We start from the raw sequence: 24,391 nt of genomic DNA, 5'->3' as shown, positions 1-24,391 counted from the left end.
CTTTGTTATATGCTTTCCCCCCTCAATTGTTGGATGGAAGGAAGCTAGCTAACTGTTAGTAGCTCAATTGCCTCATACATCATCACCATTCACCAATATCTCGAATAGTTTGTGAACATTTAATATACTAGTATTTACAACTAAAATACATCGTTAAATAATTTACTTAGACAACATATTTGCGCAAAATGTCGAAAACAGCAAGGAATACAAACTTAAATAACAAAATGATACCAAGTAGATTTTACTTGGGGTAGGGGTAAAGTATGCATACACATTACTCTCCCTAGACTCCATTAGTGAGATTTTACTGGGTTGTTGTTGTTGTTGTTGTTGTATACCAAGTAGAAGAACAAAGGAATAAAAAGAAAATCAAACACAAATTTTTTTCCAAAACCGACCATTGATATGTGTGTGTAAGACGTATACTTTGTATTGATTTATTTGGTGTAAACACTAAAAGCAAATATATTTTTTTGTTTTTCGACGACTGTTTTGGATTAAGATATATAATTGTTGTAGTTGTTGTATTCTTTTAATGACTTTAATCATGCAAGTGATGTTCAATTTGTTATGTAAACTGCCTTCTTTTCCTCTTCCTACTTTCTTATAATAAAACATGTGTTTGTCCCCGTAAACATCACAATTATATTAGAAAACAACTTGCTGGAATTAAAAAGTTTGAAATCGCCAATGATACCAAAAATCAGAGTTGGTCGCGGTGGGCTGTATATTTTGTCAATTTTCAATTGACAGCAAGGAGGCATGAATATTGTTTTTTAAATATAAACATAGGGCTATGGTTGTGACAAGCAAGAGAAGAATGACTAGATTGGCAAGGATCTACGCAATTTATTTCAATTGGTAAGTTGTGATTCATCCGGAGCAAAAAATTACCAATAGACTAAGAGTCGCCGTTTAAGCTGGTCAAACTAGCTTTTAAATTATTTTTAAGCTTATTGAGGTGTTTGGCAAACATAAAATTTGCTTAAAGGTCAAATAATTTTAAGCCAAAAGGTCCAAAATAAGTCAAAAGTGATAAGTTGGGTAATCCCAACTTATTTTTTAAGCTTAAAAGCCACCCCTCTTTGATTAAGTATTTTACATTGCTATCCCTGATACTTATGTATAATTTTCAAAATACCCTAATCTTTTCTTTTTCTCCTTTCCTCCGCCATTTCCAATTTCTGCCTTCCAAATTACATCTCTACCTAACTGAAGTCCTTGGTGCCTTTTGTTTTTATTTAAGCAAGTCTTTGGTTGATTATTTTTTGTCTAATAGATAAATTAATTCTAGTGACTCTTTTGGTTTTGGATTTCTGAGAGTGAAAAATGAACAACGTTTTGTCCTTTGTAGAGTTATCTATTTCCTTTCTCGTGGTGGGTGGCTTTGGATTGGGAAGAATGAAGCTTTTCTAAATGAATATGGGACGAAACTGAAAAATCTATACTAGAATGAGAGAAATGTGAGATCTATTTGCCTATTTGGTGAACCATGTTATAAAATACCATCAAATTATTAATTATAAGAATATGTTATTCAAATAAATAGCTTATGAAATTAATTAGAGCTCAAATTGAATTGAGACATAAAATTAATTTATGTTTGAATTAAGTTCAAATTAATTAGTCTTCATAATTTTAGGGCATTTAAGTCATTTTAACAAAAAAAGTGTTTATGAGCATATTTTTTTCAAACACATTAACTGCTTATTTTCAGCTCCATCACATTTATTCAAACACGTAACTGCTTATTTAAAAATTAAGCTCAAACACATAAAAAGTACTTTTAAGCACTTGATGCTTAAAAATTACTTAAATTAAGCTAATCCAAACGGGCTCTAATCCTAATTACCTTGTCCTTTGAGTAATACACTTTCTGTCATCTAGGCAATTTATTTTCATTGGTAAATGGTAAGTTGTGATTCATCAATTATTTCTAGAGCAGAAACAGTGGACCATGTATAAGCTTGTCCTATTTCTTAGGTCAAGTGGTTAGACTGATAACATGAGTCATGCATAGAAAAATATCTATTCATGTTAGATTTTTGCAGCAAACCAAATAATTTAATTAATTATATTTAAAAAGTTAAAAGTTGAAATAAGAATGTACATGATCCGGTGATGTGGCAGCCTCTTTAATAATACACATTTTTCTAATTTCTCAAATTTTTGACTTTCTTTTTATGTGCTATATGCCTTTCGGGAAATTAAACTGTGTCCTTTCAAAGTTAAAACATCTACATGCATTTTAATTAAAAGCAGTTGTCTATGGGAAAGTGAAAGAATGTGTTCGTTCAAATGTCTCTTAATAAATTGAAGACTACTAGATGTGAACCCAATTTGGCTTTCTCTTCGTTTTCCACTGCCAATTCTGAAGATGCTCTCAAGAAAGTCAAGCATCGACCCAATCCATTTTGAAGGTAATTAACAATATTTTATTCCATTCATTGACAATTATAAATTACATTCCATAATTTATGCACTAGATTTTTATTTTTGTTGTAGATAATTGAAATCGGTCATTTTATAGAGTTCAAATGTACTTTGAATCTTGATAAGTACAACATTTTACTATATAGTATTTAATTATTTTTAATTTTAGGATTTAACACAATTAGTTTTGCTTCCTTCTTTTCTTAAAGTATTTTTGTTAACTGATTTTTTTTTTAATTTTTCTTTCTAATGTTCTGATTTGAGAATTAGTGAAATGCATGAGCAATTACTGTGAGGCAATAATCATATTTTTAATTGTAGGATTTACACAAGACTAGTTTTGGTTCTTTTTCTTATTTTAAGTTTTTAACTAATATTTTATCAACTTGAGTGGTATGTAAATACTTTCTGGCTTTTATTCTTTAATGTGTGTGTCATTTTCTTTAATATAATGTTGGAGTTACTCAATAAAATAAGCATCTCAATGAATGCATATATATGTATTATTTTCTAATTTCTAATTGAAATAAAATTAGAATATTAGTATATAACAAAATTAAAGGTTCACTTTCACGTTCAAAAGAAGAAAAATGGAGAGGGGGGGGGGGGAGGGGAGGGGAGGAAAAATCCTGCATTTTTCGATCATAATATTCTATTCTCAATTCTATAGTTCTCTTATTTACTAGAAATCTTTATACCCTCCAAGAACATGAATACAATACAAAGGTTTCAAAATTATGTTGCAATGACAAGAGGCGGTAGTCTTTCCTAATGATTATTTGATGCTAATAAAAAGCTCTGTATTTTATTTATATGATCTGCTTCTTCTAATATACAAATAATAAATTTAAATATTTTTATATGTGTAATTAGTAGCTTTAAAATGAAATTTATGCAATTTTTATTCTATTTTTTTAAATCTGCTAAATCTTTATTAATTATATAAATAATTTTTCTTGGTAATGTATAGTAAACTATATATAGAATTGCTTATAAGTATTTGCTTGAAATAAATAAATTTATGACTAACATGTGATTAACCCAAATATGTATTGTTTAAAAGTATTTTCTTTCTCACAAAAAAAGAAGATGATATAAGTTTATTATTAGTCTGCTAATCTCTTTGTATGTATCGGGCGAGTGATTTTACTAGTATATTTATAATTTAATGCAAACATTAGGTGCAAAAAAAAAGAATCCACCAATAGTGTCTTTTTTGATTTGTATGATGGGGCCAAAGGTTTACAAAGTAATTTTGGGTTATGGCCACTTGGGGGCTGTCAGGCTGCGTGTGTTCTATGTAATGTTATCACTTTGTCTTGAGAATCCATTTTTTATTTTGAAATTTGTGGTATTAAATATATCATAATATTTATATTTTGTACGATTATAAAATTTATTATTATAAATAAAATAAGCATGTAAAATTATACTATTTTTAACTTTAAAAAGAAGGTACTATTTTTGGATTAGATTAAAAGGAATATAAGGTCACATAAAATTGGAATAGAGGAAGTTGTTGCTTTAAGAATCTCATTTCACTTTTATATAAATAGATTTATAAAGTAGCATGGCTAGGTAAAAATCTCATAGTATTTTTTTTGTTGTAAAAATGACACAAGGTAGCTACTCTAAAGGGCTGCTATTTAGGAATTAGCCAGTGCGTCCTGAATTTCAGTTTTTCAGGACAATTTTTTAGGACAAAAATGTCCTGAATTGTCGTTAAGTTAATATTTTTAGTTTAAAATGTAAGAACAAAGACTAATCTCTAAATAACACCGTGAAGTGCATTTGCCCCATTTTTTTGGGGTCAAGAATCTCTACTCTCCAGTAACTCCAAACGGGTTTAGTGGTAAGATACTGTATTTTCATGGGCCGGCCTAATAGCAGATGTGGTATTCAGTGGCCCAATATATCAATCCACGGCCCAATTTAGACCATTCGGCTAAAGGCTAAAGCTGACAACATAACACGTGCCCAATTTACTCACGTGACATCACGTGCATAATATTGAAGATTAGGCTGCAATATAATTAAGTGCTAAAGAGTAAAATTTCAGGTGAAAAAACAAAACCAAATTCACACTCTCTATACGAGGAGGTATGTTTTTTTTATGAGCTTGTATAATTTTTTCTTAGTAATATCATTTTAGCTGATGCCCATATACTTCTCGAGTAAGTAGGCAAATTTGCTATAGTTTTTCCTTATCCTGTAAAGCATATTTTTTTTCTTGATCCTGTAGAGTATTTCTTTTTTCTTTTTATGATTAAATTTATCATATTTTCATCGTGTTTGCTTTAATTTCCGAATTTTTGAGATGGGTTCTGAAATTAAATTTTCAAGGAAGTTCTGGAATTAAATTTTCTAATTTGGATCAGGGGTTTCTCAGATGATGTGAATCTTAAGTGTTGGGAAATGTTTTATTTTTTCTTGGAGTAGTAGACGATTTTCTTTTAGTTTATTTGGATTAATTATTGTAGTTGGGTGTGTTAATAATACTATTATGGATGAGAAATGGCATAATGGTATTTTGCTAGTAAGCATGTAATAAATGGTAATATAACAAGGTGGAAAATAGGTTATAAGGATAGTGTATTGGTGATGATTTGGAGTATTAAATGTTGAAAACTCAAGTTATGTGGAGTAACCTTTTGGAGGAAAATATCTTTAAACACATTTTCAGTAATTCAAGGTAAAAGACAAAAGAAAAGGATTTGTCACGGAAGACATTTTATGGGAAAATATATTTCAACATGCCAAATGAAGGTAAAAGGAAGAACAGAAAATATGTATTTTTATTTGGTTGAAACTGATAATAAACTATAAAATGAAAGAGATAGAGTTGGAGGTTGCAAAGTAGGAGGATTATTACAAGCAAATTATAATTATGCTTTTGCTGATTTTTTGGAATTACGAAAATGTGAAAGCGAGTATTTCATCCTAGGTCTCTGCTCAATGCATTTCAAGCACCTTTGAAGATTTTGATGCTCTATGTGCACTATTTGTAGCTTAGTTACGTGAGCAAGTCCTCTTACGAAAAGGCATGACGAAACATTTTCTAGATCCTCTCAAAATTGAGCAAATAGTATAACAAAAAACTATGTAGAAGAGTGTTGTTAGAAGTTTGTTATCCAAACATATAAGCTAAAGTATATTCTTTCCTTTGATCATTTATAAGCAAAAATATTATTTTAGCTGCACTCAAGGGTGTGGTCTAATGGTCAATGAAGTGTGTGTGGGGGAGGGGGGAGCCATGAGGTAGCGGAGACAAAAAAATACTAGAAGATTTCTTCCCATCTAAGCGTTGGTGGGTAGAGTTACTCGATACCTATGTTGGTGGGAGATAACATATATCCAGTGGAATTAGTCGAGCTGCGTGCAAGCTGGCCCGGACACCACTGTTACAAAAAAAAAATGGTCGTTAGCTTTCTTATTTCAAAGCCTCTTACATGGCCTAGTGGTCAATGAGGTGGGTTGAGCACCATGAGGTCTCAGGTTCAATTTCTTCCCATCTGTTCTAGTCTTGGTGGATAGAGTTACATGGTACTTATTGCCAGTGGGAAGTGGCAGGTATCCCGTGAAAATAGTCGAGGTGCGTGCAAGCTGGCCCAGACACCACGGTTATCAAACAAAAAAGGGCCTCCGACATGGTCTGCTATATTCATAACCATACTGGGATACCTTAATGCTTTGTTTATTTGGTTTTTGCATGGAGCTCATCGTCACAGTCTTAGCTCTGTGGTTATCATTTATCTTTTGGCTCTCCTAAATTGTTGTTTGACGGTTCAAGCCTCAAGGTGTTTTGGAATGATAGTAATTCTCAATTTTTTCTTAAGTTTTCAGGCTAACCTTTTCTTACTGTATTTGCTTTTATTTTTTTGACAAGTAACGTGTATCCATCTGCTACTTATGCTTTTGTACTTATTTGTTTTGTGTTCTTTCTTCTTCATTTCCTTCAAATAAATGAGACTTTCTTTTGCTTCTACTATGCAAGTCCTCTTCCTCCGCGGCCTTTTAATTCTGGGATTCTCTTTTGCTTATCCCTTCTACTTTCCTAGTACAATTACTAAAGTAACCAAGTATAAAATTGAGTGCTGCAAATTAATCATTTTATGGTTGAGTGATTGAAAATGAAGATTAAATTTATGATTGAAGTTATCTTTCAATGGCCTTGTTGAAATTATATTTTAATGATGTTTCTTTGAGGAGTTGGACTAATATCGTCATCACTGTATATTGGATGCTGATATTAGTAATTTCAGTTGTGATTTAATTATTAAATGTACTAAAACCATATATGCTTATTAGCAATTTTATTTTAATCTTTGCTGAACTGTGCGCTTAATTGAAATCAGTGTGTGCTTCACTTCTTGCTTTTTGCCTCCAAGTTTTGTCGACTTTCTTGCTTTTAAAGATATTGGTACGGATTCATTTTTCAGGTTCAAAAATCCGGTTTGACTAATGGATGCTGACACAGAGAATAATGGATCTGCTTCCATAGAAGGTGTTAATGTCAATGAAGTGGAGGTAGAATCAAATACTGTTGACTCTCTTGAGGTTTTGTCATCCAGTGGTGATGTCATGCAAGAAGTAGAAAGTGGGGAGATTTTAACAAGGCTTGAACTAGAATTAGCATGTTTCTCCGAGAAACTAGTTAACTTAGATATACTTGTGATGCATGTGGCAACAAGAGAAAGTGATTTTGAGGCTTTTGCCTCCGAGAAGGAGCACACTTCAAATGACATCGTTGAGAAGGCAATAGAGTTTGATCTTTTATCTGGGGTACTGGATTCAGAGGTGAAGGAACTCGGTGGTTTGTTGTCCTCTGTTGCAATGGAGATTGACAATGTGCGGAAGATCATTTCTTCATGTGGGTGTGTGGATGAAACTTCCGTTTTAATAGAAGAGAAGTTACATGACTGTGAAAAATCCCTCAAGCAGTCACAGGACCATCTTTTAGAATTAAGGGCGCAATGTACCAACTTCCATGGGATTGTCCTCACCTCAATGGGAGATCAAAATTGTGAGTTTATTTTTATTTTACATTCTGCTATCAATAAAAAAAAAAAGGATTTCTTTACATCCTGCATAATGCTGAATAGCTTCTGAAGCTTCAGTTGAGGAAGTCTTGATTTGTGCTGCTCAAAATCCACTGTGGTCAATCCATTTCAAAGCAATCAAAGATGGGCTTTGGCAGAACCAACGCAAAGTGAATGGATCTCTGGAGCTAAGATCCGACTTAAATGATCTTTCTACATGGATGCCTGTTGTTATTGTCATAATTGTCGTGTTCTTCGTCGTCATCATCATCATTATTGATGTGTTGTTGTTGTAGTTATTGTTACTACTATTATTATTGTCATATACAAAATCTTCTTGATAAGTGGATGCCTTGTTAATTTCTTGTTGATTATAATGTTTTATGCTCTATGCAATTTTGCTTATCCCAACAACCTCACGGAAGCCGACCATACTTTAGAATCATAAAGGAGAAAGGAAAGAAGAATGTCTGGAAATAGTTAATAATTTTTTCTTTTTTGCTCTGCATGTCTGAACTAGAATTAAGTTGATTGCTGCTATTTGCATAAGTACATATTGTTGCTATTATGCGCTTGAAAACAAGTTGATTGCTGCTCTTTGCATAAGTACATATTGTTGCTATTATGTGCTTGAAAACAAGTACCATCTTTGGTTTTTAATCCTACTTCATGCTGATGCAATTTGACAGGGCAAGGTAGCAAGGCAGTGGAACACTTCAATGGGGATTCACTTTTGACTCCAAAGACAAAGATAAAAATGCAGACTGTTGAACAGCAGAGACACATTCTGTGGATGCTGGAGAAGTCTTTGGCCAGAGAGTTAGATCTTGAGAAAAAGCTTACTGAATCTAGACAAGTTGAAGAAGAATTAAATGTCAGATTGCAGCAAGAAACTTTCTGCATGGAGGAAGAAATTGAAGCTGCTTGGCAAAGGTTGTTTGAGGGAGAGAATGCTGCTGAAGTCCTGTTAGAAATTTCGAAAGAACTATTGGGTCGATTCCAGATAGCACACTTTAATCTGAACGGTATGGTTCAGAGAGAAAGCAACTTACAATCTAAGCTTCAAGAAATGGAGGAAAATTTAAAAACAAAAGACAACTTACTGCGGAAGTCTGAAATTAGCTGTAAAGAGCACGGGGACAAGGTTAAATTTCTTGAACAACGATTGGAGGACTCTGAGTTTCAACTGTCCATTTATGCATCATCTGCAAAGAAAAATCTGGAGTTGGAATCTGAGTGCAAATTATTAAAAGAAGCTAATGTGGAACTTGACAAAGAGCTGAACCTCCTAAAAAGCAGTAGTAGCATTAAATCTGAGAGGATAAATCTACTAGAGAAGCAGCTGAGGGATTCTGAGCTTCGTCTTCAGCATGCAGTTGCATCTGCTGAAGCTAGTCAAGAGAAGCAAATCATGTTGAATTCAACAATCGAAGACATGGAAAATCTGATTGAGGATCTAAAAGCAAAGGTTTCAAAAGCAAAAAGTTTGATGGAGAGTGCTGAAGAAAAGTGCATTATGTTGTCAGAATCTAACTCAGATCTCAATGAAGAATTAACTTTTGCAAGGGAAAGGATGGCATGTTTGGAGGCATCGTTACGCCAAGCTGAGGAAAAGAAGAAGGCTACTGCCCGAGATATTAACTTCCGCAGTAAATTGATAACTGATTTGATTTTGCAATTGGCTCTTGAAAGAGAGAGACTTGAAAAGCAGGTTTGTCACTCGCTATTGACTCTTATTCCTGTTAAGGCTGGAAATATCTTTATAACATCTGTGACTTCCCTTTTCCTCCAATCTATTCAGTTATTTGAGTTTTTTGTCTAATTGACATGGTCAATGGGCCTAAATGCAGATCAAGTACTGTACAATCTTTTCCCCTATTGTATTGAATCAATAAAAAAAAGAGGCTGTGACTAATTGAATACTAGTTACTAATCTGAAACAGCCTAGAATTATGCCTTCTTGTTCCAGTGAGATGGCTTCTCTACAACATTAACATTTTGTGTCAAAAATAGATTTTTATTCATGGAAATGGACTTCGAACCTTAGCAACTTCATAAATTTAATCTATAAAATTTCAGTTGTTGTGTGCGCAATCCTGTTTATATAATTTGTGCATGACTTCTTGATGAAAGAGAATTCATTTGGAATAAAAGTTAGAATAAGGGAATTGTTTGAAGATAATTTTATTTTGGGGGTGGAACTGTATAATGTTTTCATTCAGATTAGTGTTTTTGTTGCAAATATTCAGATAGCTTTGCTGATATTGGAAAATAAGGCCCAGAAGAAGCATTTTCAGCAGAAGGATAAAGTTCCTTCTTTGTCTCCACGAAGTGATGGCAAAGATACCAAGGAATCCGTGCTTCCCAAGGCTGAGACAATTTCTGTAACTTCTTCAGATGAAAGCAAGGAAGAAAAAGTCAAGTTCTCGTCGCCAACTATTGTGGTACGTGGTTTGTTTGGTCTTATACTTATTTTCATATGCGAGTCGTATGCTCTTCTGTTTAGTTTAGTATTTTGATTTACTAATGTTGATGGCAATTAACTATTCGCGTCTGATGCCGTACATCCCATTATCAACCAAAGAGCCTTAGCTGTGCCTCTAACTGAAAAAACCTCAAGTTTTCTCCAAACTAATTCGCAATATTTTTTAACAGACTATTTTGACAAGGTTATAAAGAAAGGCACCTAGCTCCATTGTGACACTGTTGTTTCGTTTTTGTTCATTTTCAGGAGGAGAATGTTGCTGGAGACTTTTTGATGAGCGAGTCAAAAGAGGAAATTACTGATTCGTCATCCGGACTTGATGCATCGAGGGACATAGATGCGCGGAAGCTTAATTTCAAGTATGCCCTTACAGCAGTTCTCGTGTTTTTGATATCCGCAATGGTAGCTGTTTTAGTGCAGCATCAGAGTAGCCAGTTTTGACAGCTCTGGAGATTTTTGTTACTCTCTCGAGAGTTTAGCTGCGCTTCTCAGAAATCTTTTTGGACCTTCATCGCGTCTCCCCTCACTACTGGTCACTGGTAGATATCACCATATAGAGCGACACCTTTGCGCATCCAAAAGAGAGGACGCTGGAACTCGTTCCTCAATACATCAGGCTTTTCCCCCCTCTGTGAGACTATAAATAGCAGTTTCTTACGTATGCATAGTTTTTCAATTCAGATTTTGTCAACTCCACAAATTAGCTTTCATGTAGAATTTTGGAAAGGAGGAGCGAAAAGTCAGCTGTAATAGGCGATAGTTGCTGGATAGAAGAGGCTCTGTGGCCTTCATTTCCATCTATGCATGGAAACTTCTCATGCTTTTACTTTTCGAATCATCTCTTTGTACTTTGCAAGCAAAATTTGCTAATGCCAACTAAGAGATGAAGGCGAGTAGATTCTACCTACAGTTTTATTAGTAATCTAGAAAACCGTACACACATTTATGGGCATTTTGTTCCCCTTTTTTTTGTTTCTTGCCAAGTGCTTTAAGATCATTTCTCTGTGTAGTTATTCAATCTATCCTCTAGAACTTCTTTCCAGATTCCTGCCAGCAGCATGGCTATTCGTTAGCAGCAAATACATACACTTGCGCCTTAATCACAGTTAATCACAGACAACTTAGGGTTGGCTATATTAAATTTTTACTATGTTACTATGATGTTATATGAGATAAAACTAAGAAAAAGCACTTAGAGGCAATACAAGTACAATATAACAAGTGTCATCATTAGAAAAATTAATTTTAAAAAGCAAAATAAATAAAATAAAATACCTGACAAAATTCAAGGATAGGATGACAAGTGTTAGAAAATTTAAATTTTAAAAAGCAAAATAAATAAATAAAATATTAAACAAAATTAATAAATAAAAACTTGTATGCACTTAGAAAAATTAATAAATTCAACACAAATTGACAACAGTAGATAGGCTACAAAAGTGGGGAATACAAGTGCAAAGTGAGTGTGTGCTATGCTCAACAGATACAGAAGAAACATTCACTCACTTGTTCTTTAAATGCATCTACTCCAAGACTATATGGCAGAAACTACTTCACTGGACAGGAATGCAGAGACAAGTGTGATCATGGAATGACGAACTAGTATGGCTGTCAAACACAACAAGAAGTAAGCATCCAAAAGCAGCCATCCTTGCCTTCATATTTGCAGGTTGCAGCCACGGTCTATCATCTTTGGATGGAAAGAAATAACAAAAGATTTCAATAACTAAAAAGAAAAAATATAGACAAACCGAAAGAAATAGCTCTACAAGTGCATATTATAGGGCAAAGATACTCCAAATGGCAGAGTGAACTAGATAGACTAATAGGTTATTCAGGTTAATAGCTACCTGATGATTCTTGCTGCTACAACTGATACCCTTCCTAGAAGGCGAGCAGTTGTAGAGCCTGAAACTGGTATTAGTTAGTTAGCGAGAGTTTCATAGTTATTTTTATGTGATCCTGTCTCTAGAGTCCAATGAGCAGGTGTGCTTGTATATAATTATACTTGGACCAAAAAAAAAATTAATAAATTTAAAACGGATTGGATGACAAGTGTCATCACCAAAAAAAATCTCAATTTTAAAAAGTAAAATAAATAAATAAAGCACTTAGCAATTTAATTTCTATTTTAAATTAGTCATAGGTCATTGATTACAAGTTATAATTTATATTATATGAAAAACATATTTAAATATTTTTAAAAGAAGAATTTATTGGTTGGATTCTATTTGCTTAAATTTTATAAAATATTATTAATTCATATTTTTAAAATCTAATTTATGATCAATAATACTCTTTTAAATAGTAATATTAATATTATATGATAGAATTCTATAGAAAAACTTTAAAACAATATGGAGAAAAAGTCACTTAGAACTTTTAGCACCAAATCTAATAAGATTTTTGATATAAAAAATTATAGAAAATAAAAATTATAGGTGACATATTAATTAAAAAAATTATAATATTTAAAAATAAAAATTATAGAAAGACATATTGTAGATTGAGATAACTTATGACGATTTATACTTTGGGGTAGGTTAAAATATAAAATAACACAAATAATGTTACTTAAGATATTAAAGCTTTGATGACTTTGAAAATTGAAAAACATTCCAGCAACAAAATAAGATCTTAAAAAAATATCTTTATTATAGAGGTAATGTGAGAGTATTTTAATAATAATACTCAAAAAATATATTGATAAATTAAAATAATACCTGGAAATTTTTGGCAATATCAAAGTGAATAAATTAAATTTTCAGGAGTAGAAAAGATATAAAAAGAAAAGTAGAGAAATTAGTCGCAGCTATTGTTCTGCCACATTGACATTTTCATGCATCTTAGGGTGTATTTGGTATTAAGGAAAATATTTTTCAGGAAAATGAGTGATTTTATCACTTATTTTTCTTGTTTGGTTGGTGAGGTTTGGTGGAAAATGTTGAAAAAGAGTTTTGAAAAATATTTTCTCCTCTTTTGATTGGGCTCTAATGGGAGGAAAATGAGTTCATGAGAAAAAAAAATTCTAAAACATTTAAGTCAACCAAACATGAAAAAATTTAAAAATATTTTTTTTATTTTTAAGGGGAGGTGTCGTGGTGCATGCTATTTGCAGATGATATTGTATTGATTGACGAGACACGAGACGGTGTGAATGCGCAATTAGAGGTATGAAGGCAGACCCTGAAATCTAAAGGTTTCAAAGGACAAAGACAGAATACTTGGAGTGTAAGTTCAGTGGCGAGACTCAAGGAGGGGAAGGAGAGGTGTGGCTGGAATCGTAGGTCATCCCTAGGAGAGGGAGTTTTAAGTACCTTGGGTCTATTATTCAGGGGGATGGGGAGATTGATGAAGATGTCACACATCGTATTGGGGTGGGATGGATGAAATGGAGACTCGCTTCCGGTGTTTTGTGTGACAAGAAGGTACCACAGAAACTTAAGGGTAAGTTCTACAGAGTGGTGGTTAGACCTACGACGTTGTATGAAGCTGAGTGTTGGCCAGTCAAGATCGCGCATGTCTAGAAGATGAAGGTAGCAGAGATGAAGATGTTGAGATGGATGTGCAGGCACACCAGGTTAGATAGGATCAGAAATTCGATTATCCGCGACAAGGTGGGTGCGGCCCCTATTGAGGACAAGATGCTGAAAGCGCGACTTAGGTGGTTTGGTCATGTGAAGAGGAGGAACACAGACGCCCCCGGTGAGGAGGTGTGAGAGGTTGACATTAGAAGGCCTACAGAGAGGTAGAGATAGGCCAAAGAAAAGTGGAGAGAGGTGATTATGCAAGACATGGCGCAACTTCAGCTGACCGAGGACATAACCCTTGATAGGAAGGTATGGAGGTCGAGGATTAGGGTAGTAGAGTAGGTAGTCTAGAGTGTTCATAACAGTAATATTGGCATGCAATCTCGCTTTCTATTAGTAGTAGGTTTTTATGACTAGTTGTTATTTTCTTTCATTGTTGATCACCTTACTGTCTTGTTGTTTCTATTATGCTTTTATATGACTTTTTGGTATTGTTCCTTATTGTGTATTTTTTTTATTAATGTGGTGCTATACTTTCCTGAGCCGAGGGTCTATTGGAAACAACCTCTCTATCCTCACAAGGTAGGGGTAAGGTCTGCGTACACACTACCCTCCTCATACCTAACAGTGTGAGATAATACTGGTTATGTTGTTGTTGTTGTATTTTTTGAAAAATAATTTCATTCATACCAAACATACCCTTAGAGATTCTAGATTGATTTCTCTATCTTACACTGTCAACTTAAAAAGTCTTAGATTGAAACAGATCCATTGCAATATTGCATCACTCTCGGCTTAACCTTGTAGGTTTGAGGATTCAATTTGATCAAGCACTTTCAGTTCACACTTTGTTTACCCGAAAAATAGATATAGTTGAATTTGTACATAGTTATAAGGATATGTGGTATAACTTGACACAAATCGTAAGAGTAAATGGAAATATCGAATATTGACTGTAGATAATAAAAAATAAGCAAGGTTGAAAAGAGAATGATTTATAAATTAAGCAATATAAATCAATCTATGAGGCTGAAAAAATATAATTCTTCAATATGAGAATATATGATATCTGAGTTACAATGTAAGATCCACTTGCCCTTTACAGAAAGATAGTCATCCCTTTTATAATGGGGGATTCTACTTTAGATATAATTAAAAATACATAGTGGGGAACCCATGATAAATCAACTTTTCCATAATTTTCGCCGAGATTCTCTCCCTCAGTGCGGCTGCAACGACTCTTGTCCATGAGCTCGATCTTGATCGGACTCTAAATTGGCCGGTATTGGTCGGTTTCCTAGTTTCAGGGACCTATGTGGGGTGAGATCGATGCTGATTCTGGGTCCGGAAATGACTCGGGATCGGTATTGGTTGGCCTCTGACCCTTAAGCTCGATTCTATCACATCTCATCATAATTTGATTCGAACCCGAGCCCGATAATGACTTCGAGCTCGGTATTTGATCTGTCCCCAAAAATCGAAGCTCGTTCGTGCCTTCTTCGGATCCCATCTCGATATTATGAAGACTTTCTTCGATCCATTATGTTTCGATCTCGATCAGACGTACGAAGGCCGAAATCAGTTTCGAACGTATACAGATAGTCCCCTCATTTCTCGGGAAGGATGTGGTGAGAAATGATATGATTTCTCAACGGCTCGATCAGATAAAAGCTGACGTTTACATCGGGCTTGATCATGACGCGTGTGATAGCTGTCCTGTCGGTTTATTTTTTCAAGGCATTAAATGCGTGTCGGTTAGCGGTCGGCCACTAGCACCACTGAACCATCGCCGTGAAACTATAAATACCCGTTCCTTATTTGAATCAAACTCTACTTTTTCTCTAATCAAACCTCTAAATCTTTTTATTCTTTTCGTCTCCTCCTTTTCGCCGCTTGTAGAGCTATCTTCGTTAGTACTAAAACCACAAGTTTTTTACCTTCCTTTGCTCTTCTTCACTTATTCAAATGGTGAAAACTTCAAAGAATATACCGCAGAAGGAGAAAGCTTCTAGCTCATATTCCCAGCCGGCCGGCGGCAAGGCGCCAGTGGAGCCGCTTCCCCACGAGTATGTTCCCGGCCCGTGTATTCTGAAATCCGACTTCAAGGTAGAAAATCCTTCATCGATCCCGGGCCGATGTGAGCATGTGTCGATGTACATGTGCTCGATAACAGAGGGCCATCTCGAGGCTGTGAAGAGGGACTGCAACTGGGGGCCCAAGGTCGAGGTGCATATTCCTGCTCCTGAAGAGGGTATCACCGCTTATGTGGAGGGGGTTCCTAAGTGTTTAAACTTACCCCTTCACATTAGGTCCCCTCGACCCAGTGATTATCGACTTTTGAAAAAGGTATCAAGTCACCCTCGGCCAAATCTACCCCTCTCTATGGCCTATAGTGATTATGCTGCTCTTCTTCTCTAGCAAGGCTGAGGGACTAGAGTTTACTCTAAGTCACCTCATGCGGTTGTATTGGCCTCGAATCTATCGAGGACTAATCAGGCTCCAACGCCGGCCAACGGAGGTCTTGACCTCGAGCATCGATGAGGACAAGGATTAGGGTTGGATGGGCCGTTTCGTATGGGTGAGGACCCATGATATTATCCCGGAAGAGAAGATGTCATTCCCTGAGGAGTGGAACTTCAATCGTACGTGATCCTTTTAAATTTTGTTCTTCGTACCTTCTTCGATTTCGCCTAATATCACCTTTCGATGTGCAGAAGTCTATTGGATGCCTCATGCGGTACCATACCTTGAAGATTGGGTTTGGAAGTTAGCCTTGACTTCCACCTACGCCGAACGTGCATGGCGTGATTTGGCAAAGGGCAGGTGGGAGGCCAAGAATCATGGTAAGGATCTCCCTTTTATGTTCTGAATCATTTTTTATACATCGTATGTTACTAATTTTCTTTCATGCAGGCCTGACCAAGGATGCCATTTTGAGGCCCTCAAGTGGCGAGGAAGGAAACAAGTCCCCGGTTCCGAAGCAGGGGGAAGACAAGAAGAGGAAAGTTGTATTGCAGTCCGAGGATCCCAAGCCCAAACCTCGAAGGGTGAGGAGAAACATAATCGCCCTCACGATGGACTCGGTCCAAAAATTGAGAGATGAAGAAGAGGAAAACGCTTCGGCGCTAACGGTCTGACCTATGACAACTGTTAAAATCAAGCCTCATATCGATGAGGCTCCTGAAAAGAAATCGGGTGGGGATCCCGAGTTACCAGAGGTCGAGGTCGTATTTTGAAAAACTACATCTACACCGGACGGAGCCGGTTCTGAGACCCCGAAGGTTGATCAGAGCATTTCGAGCGACTTTCTCGGGGTCATGATAGTAGGCCACTCGCCTTCTTTTCCGGCCTTTTCTGACGAGGCGCTAAGGGAAGATCCAGAGTTGAAGGCCCCCGATATAGGCGGAGGCTTCGGTGTAGGGGATCTCTTTCGGGACTGCTTTACTGGAGTCGATGATGCCTCCGATCTTAGTGACGCTTCGATTCTTTTAGAAGAAGCCCAGCGTCTCTTATCTCAGGTAAGAATTTATTGTGTAGACCTTCGCCAAACTTGTGCAGGCTTTTGTCAAGCTAACTTGTGTTTTCCCTTTTTGTGCAAGCCTTTGTCAAGCTTCGAGCTGACCTCAACTAGTGTGAAACCGAGCTCCAAAAGGTCTCAGAGAAGAAGAATGCTCTGAAGCTTCTTTGCGGCCAAAAGGACGAGGCTATAAAGGACCTCCAAGCGGATTTGGCCAAGGCTCGTGAGGAAGAGGCTGAGCTAGATAAGCAGGTGAGCACTCTTTTGATAAAGTATGGACTTGACCCAACTGTGGAAGCTAATACTTCGCTATCTCAGCTGCAGCAAAGGGTTGAAAGGATCGAGTTACTTCAGGAAGAAATCGATCAGGTCAAGGCCGATTGTGATCGGTGGAAGGGTAACATGGACCCCATGGCTGCAGAAAAAGAAACTGCCTTGGCCAGATTGTCATAGGCCGAGGTTCAACTTCGGGGTGCCAAAGAGAAAAGTTTGACCCAAGCCAAGAGGAGCGAAGAGCTCGAAACTGGGCTTGTTGAGGCCAAGGTGGAGGTTGAGAAGACAAAAGTCGTGGCGGATAAGTCCATCGCCATGTACTGGGCCAATGCTGAGGTTGCTCAGATGCAGCTAAGGGAGGCTTCTAACCGAGAGCAATGGGTTATCGACTTGGCAAAGTTTCAATCCCGGAGAGAAACCCTCAAGCAAATTCATACTCGAGGTTTTGACCTCTCCGAGGAGATAGCCCGAGCCAAGGTGTTTGAGGCTGAAGCTAGGCAGCTTGTCTCCTTAGATGACGAGGACGATGAAGAAGAAGGCAGTCGAGGCAGATACGATGAGGGTCTTGAAGGAGAAGTTGTTCCCGAAGAAGAGGTCGAAACCTGCCGTAGTTAGAACTTAGTTTCCCTTTTTGTAAGACCCTTATCGGTCCCTTGTAATTAACTACTTCTGTCGATATATAATATGAAACTTCTTTTGAATGTCAAATGTGTTTTGTGCTTTTGCTTTGTGAAAACTCTGTAGTTGCAGCTTCTGTAATCGAGTGAACGCTAGTTCGGACTTAGAACAAAACCCTTAGGTTTTTTAGGTACGCTAGGGTGAGTCCCCAAGTTCAATAACATGTTCAAGATTTCGGATTGCTTGATCAATGCCATGAACGCGATTCTTTTATAACTAAGTTCGAGTACGTTTAGGATAGAATAAACCCTTAGGCTTTTTTATCAAATAATGGGTAATTTTCAACTTGAAGTAACATACCTTTTTAGGTTTTATGGCGGATCCTTGAGCTAAGTTCAAGTCAACTTTATTTCAAACTTGGACTAGTGGAACCCTTAGGTTTGAGTTGAGTGAGAACAACGTCTCGAACTCTAAATGTATTGGCCCTTAGGCTCTTTTAGGTTAGACCCATATGGCCTCTAAAAGGTGGCTATTATATCCCTCTTTCGGCTTAAACTCCCGTAGGCTTAATGATTAAGTGAGTGATTTCTCGAACTCAAAATAAGAGTAGCCCGTAGGCTTAGTAGTCGAGTGAGTGTTTGCTCGAACTCGAAGTAATGTAGCCCGTAGGCTTAATAATTGAGTGAGTGATTCGAACTCGAAGTAATATGGCCCGTAGGCATAATAGTCGAGTGAGTGCTTGTTCGAACTCAAAATAAAAATAGCTTGTAGGCTAAATGGTTGAGTGAGTGATTTCTCGAACTCAAAATAAGAGTATCATGTAGGCTTAATGGTTGAGTGAGTGATTTCTCGAACTCAAAGTAAGAGTAGCCCATAGGCTTAATAGTCGAGTGAGTGCTTGCTAGAACTCGAAATAATGTAGCCCGTAGGCTTAATGATTGAGTGAGTGATTTCTCAAACTAAAAATAAGAGTAGCCCGTAGGCTTAATAGTCGAGTGAGTGTTTGCTCGAACTCGAAATAATGTAGCTCGTAGGCTTAATGATTGAGTGAGTGATTTATCTAACTCGAAATAAGAGTAGCCCTTAGGCTTAGTAGTCGAGTGAGTTCTTTGCTAGAACTCGAAATAAGAGTAGCCCGTAGGCTTAATAGTCGAGTGAGTGCTTGCTCGAACTCGAAATAATGTAGCCCGTAGGCTTAATGATTGAGTGAGTGATTTCCCGAACTTAAAAATAAGAGTAGCCCGTAGGCTTAATAGTCGAGTGGGTGTTTTCTCGAACTCGAAATAATGTAGCCCGTAGGCTTAATGATTGAGTGAGTGATTTCTCGAACTCAAAATAAGAGTAGCCCATAGGCTTAGTATTCGAGTGAGTGCTTGCTCGAACTCGAGGTAATGTAGCCCGTAGGCTTAATGATTGAGTGCGTGATTTCTCGAACTCAAAATAAAAGTAGTCTGTAGGCTTAAAAGTCGAGTGGCAATCCCCAATTTGTGGGGTAATGGTCGGCCCTTGAGCCTGTTTGTGTAGTAGATCATGAAATAGAGGATGGGATGTAAGACACGAGATATGGGCAAATAAGCTTCTTTTCATGTCGTTATACATATGTTTATATTTTGTACCAGGGATCGAGAAACCTAAATAAGCATGGTTCATTTTGACCATTTGGCTCTTACAATTTTTCCTATTGGAACCCTGTTGTTATGAAGTAACTTTCTCGCATCGAACACTTGATATATTTCCGGGTAATGCCCCACCAGTATTCGAGGTTGATTGTAAAAAGGCCTTGGATACTGTTGAATTGCTCTAAGTTAGCACGATTAATGGTTGCCTCATTAAAAACCTTGCTGGAAAACCCATTTGGGATAAAACCGATCTAAGGGAAAAAGAGTGCAACCCGTGCTTTCATACCTAAGGCTTCGTGTTGAATGATCCATCTTTGTTCCTGACCGGACTCCTGCAAGGGTTAGTTTCAAAATATAAACGAATATGGGTGGGTCGTACCTTAATAGTAATGTCGTTTTAGGTGCGACACGTTCCAGTTGCTTGGTAGTTGTTTGCCGTTTATAATACTAAGCTTATAAGATCCTTTGCCGACGTTTTTGAGTACCTGATACGACCCATCCCAGTTTGGACCCAATTTCCCTTCATATGGATTTTGGGTGATGAGGGTGACTTTCCTTAGCAGTAAGTCCCTAATTAATGGTGAAGATTGGTTCTTCGATTATATTATCTTTCGATCCGCTACTTTTGGGCGGCTAATTGGACGAGAGCAGCTTCTTGTTTTTCATCCAATAATTCGAGGCCGGTATTCATAGCCTCGTGATTTGACTCTTATGTTGTATATCAGAACCTGACACTGGGTTCCCCGACTTCAACTGGAATTAAAGCTTCATAGCCTTATACTAAGGAGAACGGGGTTACCCCCGTACTGGATTTTGATGTTGTTCGATATGCCCAAAGAACTTCGGGTAGAATTTCTCTCTATTTTCCCTTAGCGTCGTTCAACCTTTTCTTTAGGTTTTGAATGATAGTTTTGTTTGTCGATTCGGCCTGTCCGTTCCCACTAGGGTGGTACGGTGTTGATAATATCCTTTTTATTTTGTGGTCTTCGAGGAATTTCATCACTTTGCTGCCGATAAATTGTTTACCATTGTCACACACTATTTCAACGGGTATCCTAAATCGACATACGATATGATCCCAAATGAAGTCTATAACCTCTTTCTCCCTTATTTTTTTTTGAAAACCTGCGCTTCAATCCATTTAGAGAAATAGTCAGTCATAAATAAAATGAACTTAGCTTTACCTGGGGCCGAAGGCAGAGGGCCGGCGATATCCATCCCCATTTCATGAATGGCCAAGGGTATAGGACTGAGTGAAATTGTTCTCCGGGCTGATGGATCATAGGTGCAAACTTTTGGCATTTGTCACATTTTCAAACAGACTCCTTTGCATCTTTGTTCATGTTGATCCAATAATATCCTACCCTGATTATTTTTCGGACCAATGAATCGGCACCAGAATGATTTCCACAAGTATCCTCGTGAATCTCATGTAGGATGTAGTCGGTGTCTCCTGGACCTAAGCAAACAACCAACGGTCCATCGAATGTCGGTCGGTATAATGTTCCATCTGCAGTTAATGTGAATCGAGCAGCTTTGGTTCGTAGGGCCTTCGAATTTTTAGGGTCCGATGGGAGCTTTCCGTTCTCCAAGTATTCAATATACTTATTCCTCCAATCCCAGGTTAAGCTTGTAGAATTTATTTCGGCATGACTTTCCTCGATCACGGATCTCGAGAGTTGAACGACAGTACCCGAGTTGATTTAGTATTCTTCGACCGATGATCCCAAATTTGCAAGTGCATCGACCTCACTGTTTTTTTCTCGAGGTACATGCTGTAACGTCCATTCTTTGAAACGGTGCAAAGCTACCTGTAGTTTGTCCCAATACCTTTGCATTCTATCCTCTCGAACTTCAAAGGTTTTGTTTACTTGATTTACCACCAATAAAGAGTCACACTTGGCTTCAATGACTCCTGCTCCCAAGCTTTTAGTTGGCTCGATCCCTGCAATCATGGCCTCATACTCGGCTTCATTGTTAGTCAACCTAGTAGTTTTAAAAGATTGTCTAATAGTGCTACCCGTAGGCGGCTTTAGAATGATGCCTAGCCCGGACCCCTTCGCGTTTGAAGCCCCGTCTATAAAAAGGGTCCATACCCCCGATGATGTACCCGATTTCAACAAGAGTTCCTTTTCGACTTCGGGTATGAGGGTTGGCGTGAAATCGTCCACGAAGTCTGCTAAAATTTGAGACTTGATGGCCGTCCAGGGTTGATATTCGATATCGTACCCACTGAGTTCGACGGCACATTTGGCCAATCGACCTGATAGTTCATGCTTTTGCAAAATATTACGAAGCGGGTAAGTGGTTAACACGCATATGGGGTGACATTGAAAGTATGGTCTTAACTTTCTGGAGGCGCTTATCAGTGCAAGCGCCAATTTCTCCAAGTGTGGATATCTAGTTTCTGCTTCCCCTAAGGTTCGACTTACATAATAAATGGGAAATTACATACCTTGCTCTTCTCGAACTAGGACACCACTTACCGCAATTTTCGATACTTCCAAGTACAAGCAAATATTTTCGTCTGCCTTTGGAGTATGAAGCAGTGGTGGGCTCGATAGGTATCGCTTCAATTCCTCCAATTCTTGTTGGCATTTCGGGATCCAGGCGAGATCGTTCTTCTTTTTGAGTAGGGAGAAAAATTTGTGACTTCGATCTGATGACCTTGAAATGAATCGGCCTAAGGCAGCGATCTGACCCGTTAGCCTTTACACCGCTTTTACACTATCCACGATGGCGATATCTTCGGTGGCCTTGTTTTTATTGGGATTGATTTTGATCCCTCGATTCGATACCATGAAGCCGAGGAACTTGTCCGAACAGATCCCGAAAGCACATTTCTCGAGATTGAGCTTCATGTTGTATATCCTTAAAATCTTGAATGTTTCCTGCAAATGAGCCAAATGGTCCTCTGCGCGCAGGGACTTAACTAGCATGTCATCAATATAAACTTCTATTGATTTACCTATTTGTTCCTCAAACATTTTATTTACTAGGCGTTGGTAACTAGCTCGTGTATTTTTTATCCCAAAGGGCATCACATTATAACAATATATTCCAGATTTGGTGACAAACGATGTGTTTTTACAGATTCGTATCAAATAATCACTATTATCCTTAGCCCCACGGTGGACGCCAAACTGTTTACCCAGAAAATGGATAGAGTTAAATTTGTACATAGTTATAAGGATATGTGGTATAACTTAACACAAATCGTAAGAGTAAATGAAAATATCGAATATTGACTGTAGAGAATAAAAAACAAGCAAGGTTGAAAAGAGAATGATTTATGGATTAAGCAAGATGAATCAATCTATGAGGCTAGAAAAAAGGATAATTCTTCAATATGAGAATGTATGATATCTGAGTTATAATGTAAGATCCACTTGCCCTTTACAGAAAGATAGTCATCCCTTTTATAGTGGGGGATTCTACTTTAGATATAATTAAAAATACATAGTGGGGAACCCATAATAAATTAACTTTTTCCTAATTTCCGCCGAGATTCTCTCCCTCAGTGCGGCTGTAACGGCTCTTGTCCATGAACGCGATCTTGATCAGACTCAAAATTGGTCGGTATTGGTCGGTTTTCTAGTTTCAGGGCCCGATGCGAGTGTGAGGTCGATGCTGATTCGGGGTCCGAAAATGACTCGGGCTTGGTATTGGTTGGTCTCTGACCCTTTAGCTCGATTCTATCACATCTCATCATAATTTGATTTGGACCCATGCCCGATAATGACTTCGAGCTCGGTATTTGATCTGTCCCCGAAAATCGAAGCTCGTTCGTGCCTTCTTCGGATCTCATCTCGATATTATGAAGACTTTCTTCGATCCATTATGTTTCGATCTCGATCAGACGTACGAAGGCCGAAATTAGTTTCGACCGTATACACATTTTTTATACGATACGCAGACCACCCCCACCCCCACCCCGCCAAAAAAATAATTTAAATATGTACATCATACTCGACTGATCTCAATGATTCTAGATTTGCATTTGGAAAGTGATGCAAATTTGGAGTTCCCCAAAGGAGACCACCAACATAATGGAGGAATTTAAAGAAAAAGGTCCAAAATCATATATATTATCGGTGAAACACAATAGTCCTCCGAATCATCAAAATTAAAGTTACGTACACTAATAATATAATTGTAGTTTAACAAATTATAACAAGTTAATTATCGGTTATCAATAAGTATTTATTGTTGACATTTAGTTATAGTTACTTTATCAATAATCTGATTTTATAAATATTATTTTATCTAATCAATATGTAAAATTTAAATTCATATCCAAATACATATAAATTTGATTTCAACCAAGAGAATCCATCCACCGTAAAAGTCGTTTCTATCTCAAAAAATATGTTAATGTTTTTTAAATATTTTAGCATAGATGAATGTATACAGTCAAAATCGAGTAATCAATCATATGGACTGGCCGATATGGAAATACTTCGATCGAAGGGTATCTACGTAATGTCAGGGTGAGGTCCGAAGTAAGGACGTCATGCTTCGAGCTCTAAGTCCGATCAATGATTGGTTCGGTATCATTATCGAGCCCATAACCAAATCGAACTACGAGGCAACACAAAGGTTGCCGAAGATGCATAGACCGGTCAACACCCACCTCGAATATCAAGACTCCGCATCAGGATCAAGCCCGAGTGAAGAACGATGGCTTGATGCAATACCGACTTCGAGTCAGTATCGAACTTACAGACAAGGGTCGTTGCAACCGCACTAAGGGAGAGAATCTTGACAGGAATTGGGGAAAAGACAATTCATCATGGGTTCTCCACAATATATTTTTTATTATAGATAAAATAGGATCCCTCTACTATAAAGAGGGGGATCCTTGTAAGCATAAG

At 37.2% G+C, this 24,391-nt stretch overlaps 1 protein-coding gene across 2 annotated transcripts; it reads left to right on the top strand.

The window, feature by feature from the left end:
• The first annotated feature begins 4,463 nt into the window (after nucleotides 1-4,463).
• On the top strand, nucleotides 4,464-10,978 carry LOC107795336 (WPP domain-interacting tail-anchored protein 1). 2 transcript variants are annotated; one of them, XM_016617957.2, is made up of 5 exons: nucleotides 4,464-4,536; nucleotides 6,876-7,459; nucleotides 8,165-9,186; nucleotides 9,725-9,919; nucleotides 10,207-10,978. In XM_016617957.2, the coding sequence occupies exons 2-5, from the start codon at nucleotides 6,898-6,900 to the stop codon at nucleotides 10,399-10,401; spliced, it is 1,974 nt and encodes a 657-aa protein (XP_016473443.2). In that variant the 5' UTR covers nucleotides 4,464-4,536; nucleotides 6,876-6,897; the 3' UTR covers nucleotides 10,402-10,978. The 2 variants fall into 2 exon arrangements, with proteins under 2 accessions (XP_016473443.2, XP_016473444.2); XM_016617958.2 differs by lacking the exon at nucleotides 4,464-4,536 and adding an exon at nucleotides 4,562-4,610.
• Nucleotides 10,979-24,391: the final 13,413 nt, after the last annotated feature.

The sequence above is a fragment of the Nicotiana tabacum genome, chromosome 17 (genome assembly GCF_000715075.1).
Source record: "Nicotiana tabacum cultivar K326 chromosome 17, ASM71507v2, whole genome shotgun sequence".
NCBI lineage: Eukaryota > Viridiplantae > Streptophyta > Magnoliopsida > Solanales > Solanaceae > Nicotiana > Nicotiana tabacum.
The sequence above is the reverse complement of the archived record's forward strand: the minus strand, read 5'-3'. Positions and strand labels throughout refer to the sequence as shown.